Genomic DNA, 7500 nt, shown 5'->3' with positions numbered 1-7500 from the left:
CAAAAAAGAAAAACATGGGGCGCTGACCTTTTGAGCCTCATTTGAAATAATTAAACAAAATACTTCAATCGTAGGGGCATTGGGTCATTGGGTCATCTTCCAGCCAGGGATGAACTCATTTCCACGGGTATGACATCTGAAGACTGACTAGAAACAGCCCTGATAAACAGGTCTAAGCACCCACTTTTAAAACGGCTAGCTTTTAATAACCACGAGTTAGGGTTAGTCTGCTTTCTAAGGTCTGAGGTCTGCGGTCAGACACCTCATTTGACGCAACTGATTCCCTTTTCAAAAAGACACGCACCATGATGGAATTATAACGTTGGATTTCTGTCACGTGATCATCGGGATCAAAACAAAAGAAAACGTTTGCGCGCGTGAGAATAGATCTTACCTCACATAAAAGATCTTGGACATCTTCTGTCAATTACAAGATGCAATTGCAGCGTTTGGCAGCAGTCGAAGCACCGGTCAAACGATCGGTTTGAGCTTGGCGATTTAACTCAGGAAGTTATCACAGCAACTCAGAAACATCGTTTTGGTGATTGTTGGTGAAGACGGATTTTATGTCGTGTAATTGAGATTGAAAGGACGTGACTAGACAGAACTCTCAAGTCTCAAGCGTGATTTCGATGAAATCTTACGCTCTCACGCCAACACGAGAATCTCTCACATTGGCATTCCTCTGGTAGATAACTCTACCTTTTAAGTTTTCAGAAGTGTTCATGAATTCCGAATTCGTTCCTACAGTTTCACTGAACTTCGGTCAATGTTCAATTTCGTCATGTGCGACCAATTCAGCCGATATGTTAGCTCAGGCTGACCACAATAACATAGGAGCTCTTAGCAAGCAAAAGGAAAAAGGCCAAAATGACGGACTCGACGGAATTTTTTCAGCGATTTTAGAAGTGAAAAATTCACTGATTTTTTTACGCGGAAGCATGACTCCGGATCCCCTGGAATTTTTTGGCGTCTCCGGCACAAGAAACACAGGACACATGGGGCTTTGGCGCATCCCCAGAAAGCATCTTACTCTTTGGAATTTTTAAGACTTGGGAACTCTGTTGTGGTGGAATGCTGAAAAGCGACAACAGCTCTCTTTGTTTTCGGGCACAAACATTACCGTCGAGGGGTTTCTCGAAAGTAGAGAATACGCATGGCATCTGACGCTTAAATGTTAAGTCAATAAGTTCCAGATTGTATAGGACACGGTAGGTAGCTTATAAGCGCGAGACGTTTTTGAGCCAAAGATGGAAAACTTAGGTGAACATTTCATATGGAAAGAAAGTAGTTGCCTCAGCTCCCAGTTTGCAAACCAATCGTCTCTAACAGGGAAAAGATGCTTATATAGCAATATATACATGGTAGTGTTAACCAAGACAAGTTAGAACCGAAAACAGCTGACTGCCGGTCACCCGTTAGGGCTCAAAAACGTCCAATGCTTATTAAGCTCCCTATTATAATAATGTGAGCCTGGACATTAATGCACAAATGTCGACAAGTTTCGAAGCTATTTTTCTCCTCGTCAAAGATCAGAGTGTCCACTTGGAAGGTCTTAACAGCCTCACTCCTGTTGATAGTCACGTTTGAACCATAAAGTGTACACAACGATGGAGTAATAGCCAATCATCAACAGGGATGAAATGCCAACAAAGGCCACGAAAATGAGCCAATAAGCCTTTTGCAATTCTTTATCATTCCAAAAGTGATAACAAGACCTTACAGCGATCCCCCTTCCAGAGCTCTGTATGACGAATGCCCGGGATTTTATCAGAGCTGCAAGGATCCAAGTACCTGGGATAATTACCTACAGGATGGGATGCATGAAACTCTTAAAAGCATGCATGAAACTCTTAAAAGTTCATAAGGAAACTGATTTAAGGAGAACGAGTCGCAGGAATACGAAATTAAACTGTTATTCTTCGAAAGGGAAAGGTATTGGCAAGGTAACCAAAGTATTCTTCAAACTTGACGACAGGTTAATATTTAGTAATTAAAGTCAGCTTTTCCGGCTTAAAAATGCAATGAGAAAGAGATAAATACTGGAACGGAAGTTTAAAGCTTAAGTGAAAGATATATATGAAATACATCATATATTGCACTGCGGGTATGAAATCAAATGAAACCATGTTGTCTCGCAGTGATGAGCGCAAATTTCTATTGCGTCGAGAAGCCTGAAACAATTTCAGGACTTCAACGGGATTTGAACCCGCGACCTCGCGATACCGGTGCGATGCTCTAACCAACTGAGCTATGAAGCCACTGACGTTGGGAGCTGGTCACTTCTGAGTTACTTATCACGGGAAGTTGTGAACTCAGAAGTGACCAGCTCCCAACGTCAGTGGCTTCATAGCTCAGTTGCTTAGAGCATCGCATCGGTATCGTAAGGTCGCGGGTTCAAATCCCGTTGAAGTCCTGAAATTTTTTCAGGCTTCTCGACGCAATAGAAATATGCGCTCATCACTGCGAGACAACATGGTTTCATTTGATTTAAAGCTTAAATTCCGTTTCATTTGAGTGACCCAGCGGATGAATTTGCCTGAATAAGTAAACGTCTTTGACATATTTCTATTGTTTGATTCCAATTTTATTATACTTCCCGTTTTAAGTCACCTAAAGGCCTTTTGAAAGCAAGATTCAAAAAGAAGTAAAGAAAATCAATGGTTGAATAATACTTAAGAGATTTTTGAGAAACAACAGTCCCTTTTGTTGCTCGTTACTGAGTACAGAGTGTTTTATATACTTGCGTGATCGGCCTCACTTTTAGCAAAAATCAGAAGAAATTGCTCGAATAACAATTGAATTCAGTCTCTGGGAGTAATCTTAAGACACTTATATGGGTAAGAATAGAATTTTAAAAACAAATTGGCGAGAAAGAAATTTTGCTCGTAAATGATCGTTGGTCTTTTGTATGTACTGTATATGCTCTGTAGTTAATCATCGCACCTTCAATTTTTGCCAAGTTAGTTTTCGCTGAGTTGAAAGCGGATGCACTACAGCCCAGTAGCGTTCCCTTGCAATGGCAATCAGAGTTAATACGGAACTATCAGCTCCAATACCCGCCAACTTCCTCAACGACAGGCAAATTGCATTCTCAGGCATTGCATCAGGATTGTTGAGAGAGTGACGGTAGACGGAATAAGCAAAGAGGAAGGTGGGATAAATGATGTCCGCCACAGCGAGGTTGAAAAGGAGATAGTTGAAAGAAGTCCTATGACATAAAAAAATAATAAAACGAAACTGATTTAGTCAATAACTCTGAAAGATATTGAATAAGTAAATTTAATTTAAAGCCTCGACACCCTCTTATATCTTTTGATGTTACGTTTACCCACAAAGGTCTTTGGGATTGTGGTTATTATGTAATAGGTACGCTCCGCCGTGTTGATTCATGGTATTTCTGAAATTGTAGCTTCGCGGAATAAGTAGAAATAGCTATTTTGCCGGCACGGACCAGAGGCCTAGGTCCGCGTGAGAGGAATTATGGGTAGCTTTGTGAGATATGTGTGTTGTTCGTTACGATTTTGAATCAGTCTAGGTCAGCACTTACTCGAACTCCGTAATTTTATTTTGTTAATTTTGAGTTATTTGTTTTCTAGATATTTTGTGTTTGTTATTCTATGTGTACCTCAGCCCCCAGAGTTGATGGCACTGCAGCTGAGTTCAGCAGGTGGGGCTATACGTTCCCTATTTTCCACTAAGTGGTTTTGGGTTTTCGTATCCGGCGGTGCCGTATTTAGGTTTTTTGCGTAGTTTGATCTTTTTCCGACGGCGAGTATTACATTTAAGCGTATACTGATACGTTGATGGTGGTTTTACAATAAACTGGCTTTGAGGTTCTCTGTATCTACATCGTTGTGTGTGTGTTTCTCTAGGTAGTGTAGGCAAAATTAGATAATTACAATCACTAACTTCGACCCTCAAACTCTACACTCTCCTTCCCCTCGACAATTTCACTGTTTGTCTTGCCCTTGGGTGGGGAATTGGATTAAAGTATTTTAATGGACTGATGCTAAGTGTGTACCTCATATCACGATTTTTGATTATGACGAAACATACGAGTGAGTTTCCAGCGATGCTTGTAATGGCTAGTAAACACTCGACTGTTGCTAAGGTGATATCAATCGAATTAAGCATTATGACTGGGATTTTTGACGCAATCTGCAGTTTCACAGTCACCTACAAAGGAAAAGAAACATTCACTGTGTTAATTTTACAAAGTAATGACTATGGTGTACGTGGACGTGAATAGTGTGAATAGTGATATGGTGTGTAATATATATAATACAATACCTAAGATAAAGAATTTAATTAACGGACTTAACGGATGCAGTACAATCTGAATTTACAACGGTGTCCTTAAATTCATCGTAAAATTTAAGCGCCTTTCAATTACCATAATTTTTCTTAAAGCTTCTTGAGAACATCTGTCGGTATCATTTCCTTAACTGCTTCTATGCCAGGAAATATTAAATATCATAGACAGTCATGCATTCATTCATGCAATATTTTCTATTAATGGTGCATCAACGCGCTAGAGTGTGGGAGGCGCGGTGGAATCATGGTTAGTGTGCTCGACTCAGGATCGAGTGGTCCGGGTTCTGGTCCTGGGCGGGGACATTGTGTTGTGTTCTTGGGCAAGAACCCAGGAAACCGGGATAAGTTTCGGCTCTGATGGACCACTTGGTTCGTAAACAGACTTTACTTTTTTTTTAAAACTTGCTGGACCCGTAACTTTACTTGATAGTGCACCTGGCATTACTAAGCTGTCACCCCTCTTGCTCAAGTATGGCCTATGAAAACAGGCGTTACGGTAGCAATGAAGCATATTTCATCTTTCACTGGACTAAAGAAGGTCACCTGAAAGGGCACGGAAACCTGTCCAAAACTTGCCTGCCCCTAGTATTAATTTCGATGCAACAAAAGCGAAGGATATTTTTCCGAGAATCCACTTTGTCCTTCCAACTTCTTTCTTCATGATGCACCAGGATACATAACTTACTATGAAACAAGAACCCATGAGATCCGTTTCTTATCCTTGAAGGAAGGTAAGTAAACCTTCGACAGTTGGAGCAAACAGCATGTGCACAGGTTTAATTTTTGAAGGAAACCGGTTAACAGTACCGCCTACCGTCGAGCAAGGTACGAGATAAGTATTACGGGAACATTTAACGTACGTACGTACCAAATGTTTAATCCTTGTGAAGCCAAAAATAAACTGAGGCGACTGAAAATAAAATGAAACCGTGCTTGAAAACTGTTAAGTATGGCAGTTACTTCTCGGAAACGTCCTGTCTTTAAATGACTTGTTATGGCATATTCGTGATCAACATATACAAACCTCCTGCAAGTAGCTGCTTTAAGCCTTATTCACCCGGCAAGAGGAGAAAGGATCACGCCGTGTCCGTCATTTTCAATCAAATCAAACGTCTACATAGTACATCTGCATCTACATCTCCATAACTGACTGTTTGAGTTGAAAAAATAAGTTTAGTTGTCAAAGCCCTGTCATTGGAAGGTATGTGTACTTAAATATTTGCTTAGGCCTCAAATTGAGGCCTAAGCAACTATTTATATTTAAGTACACATAGCTTCCAATGACAGGGCTTTGACAACTAAACTTATTTTTTCAACTCAAACAGTCAGTCGTTGTCTTCTCTATTCTCTTAAAGCTAATTGTAACATGTGGTTTTCGAATTAAGTTAAGGTTAAATTGTCAAGGCAAGCCACAGATCTAGACAGAACGAAATTTACAGGGATCGGGAATAATAAAGTGCATAACAACTAAGGTAGCCGAAAAGTTTGAAATTAGCTCCAAATTAAAGCGACGTACCTTTTCTTACTATTTCTCAGAGATGATGAAGCATCTGCGTGTGATCCAACTGAGAAGCTTCAATTACGTATACGGTGCATCATTCAGATTACAGGTGTTCATGTGAAATAATTAGGTGATTTGTATGTATGGTTTGAGCTGCGAAAAAGAGAATATTATCATAAGTGTTGCCTTGTGCTTGATTAGATGGTGGTTTATGATTTATCTTAATATTAAAAGGATACTAGTTACACTGATATTTAGTAGAGAATAATAATAAAAAAGAGCTTATATAAATTTGAAGATGCAAGAGGCATTTATTTTTATTTTTTTTTCCTCCTTTACCTGCAAGTTCGTTGGTGGGCTTTATTTTATTTAAAAAAACGGAGCGAGATTTTAATGATATTTTCTGCGTCTGTTAATTAAATTTGTCTAGTATAAAGATGGGCATATAAAGCAAAATGCGTCTGGCCAAACTATCCAGTTTGGAACGTCTTCGACAATGTACTAACGTAAAAAGACATGTTTAGCGACACGCATTATGCGTCTTTTCCTCCTCTTTATACCAGGAGACAGTTAACAGTCGCAAAAAAAGAGTTTGCCAAGTTCGTCCTAAACGAATTTTGAGTCTCTAGGATAAAATGGCCAATAACGATAAAAAAAATAAGGATAAACTAAACAATGCATGGGACAATTAATTGGGGGGACAATTAATCTCCATTGGTGTTCGTGATGACGCTCATCCCACTGTCATTAGTGCTGAGAGAGGTAAAAGCCAGGGTATGAAAGGGAGAAGAAAGAGTAAGTCACCTCTTGTACATGGATGACCTCAAATTGTACGGGAAAGATGAAAATAAACTGAGACACTCGTTAATACACTCTTTAGTAAAGATATTGGATATTGGTAAGATATTGGTATGGAATTTGATATATAGGTAAGGTAAGCGAGGAATCTTAATAATGAAGAGAGGGAAATACATTAGAACTGAAGAAATAAGGCTAACATCGTATGAGGAAATCAAGGAAATTGGTACAAATTAAGGAAATAAGTATCTTGGTATATACTTGAGGCAGACGGAATAAAAGACGGCAAGATGAAAGAACTGGTAAGTAGAGTAGAAAATACATAGGAGATTTAAAAGGGTACTGAAGTTGTAAATACGGGAATCGCTATTAACTCAAGAGCAGTGAGTATAATGAAGTGTGGAGCAGTTTTATTCAAATAGACTAAGGATGACCTTAGGATCTTGGATCGAAAGACTAGGTGGTTGTTAACGATTTACAGGGTATTTCATCCCCAAGGTGATGTGGATAGACTACACAAGAACAGAAGTAGAGGAGGAAGGGTGCTGAGTGGGGAGGATTGTGTTAATATGGAAATTGCTAATCTTAAAGTCCTTATGACGCTTACTTTTTTCTTATTTTTTAACTTTTCGTTTAAATGGCTATAGTGTCTGGAGTATAGTATTGAAAAAAAAATACCTTCTTAGTCTATCCACGCGTTTTAGCGGGGCGTTGGTTTTTTGGCGAGCCAGTTGGGTCCTGATAACTTACATCGTCAAAGAAGTCAAGAATGTAATTCCATTTTGAATGGTCAGAACAGTCACAGCATCCGCAAGGTAAATTTCGCCCGACATTTCTTTTAAGACTTAACAAAAAGCTCTAGATTTTTAACAACACTTTTGCAC

At 39.3% G+C, this 7500-nt stretch overlaps 2 protein-coding genes across 2 annotated transcripts in view; both read right to left on the bottom strand.

The window, feature by feature from the left end:
* Window positions 1-2564, bottom strand: part of LOC137995373 (pyroglutamylated RF-amide peptide receptor-like) — a 3474-nt gene extending 910 nt beyond the window's left edge. Inside the window, exons 1-3 of the mRNA XM_068840933.1 lie at window positions 2540-2564; window positions 1569-1776; window positions 1124-1169 (exon numbers count right to left, since the gene is read on the bottom strand). Of these exons, the coding sequence (XP_068697034.1) occupies window positions 1124-1169; window positions 1569-1776; window positions 2540-2564 (279 nt within the window). The remainder of the gene's footprint in view (window positions 1-1123; window positions 1170-1568; window positions 1777-2539) is intronic.
* Window positions 2565-2664: 100 nt separating this feature from the next.
* LOC137994596 (neuropeptide FF receptor 1-like) lies at window positions 2665-5241 on the bottom strand. The gene is made up of 3 exons (XM_068840199.1): window positions 5186-5241; window positions 4025-4179; window positions 2665-3211 (listed from the first exon to the last, which is right to left on the bottom strand). Exons 2-3 carry the CDS (start codon window positions 4135-4137, stop codon window positions 2938-2940), a joined length of 387 nt encoding a protein of 128 aa, XP_068696300.1. The 5' UTR covers window positions 4138-4179; window positions 5186-5241; the 3' UTR covers window positions 2665-2937.
* Between the last annotated feature and the right edge of the window lie 2259 nt (window positions 5242-7500).

This window comes from Montipora foliosa, chromosome 3, assembly GCF_036669935.1.
Source record: "Montipora foliosa isolate CH-2021 chromosome 3, ASM3666993v2, whole genome shotgun sequence".
Taxonomy (NCBI): domain Eukaryota; kingdom Metazoa; phylum Cnidaria; class Anthozoa; order Scleractinia; family Acroporidae; genus Montipora; species Montipora foliosa.
Note: the sequence above shows the minus strand (reverse complement) of the source record. Positions and strands in the feature narration are given on the sequence as shown.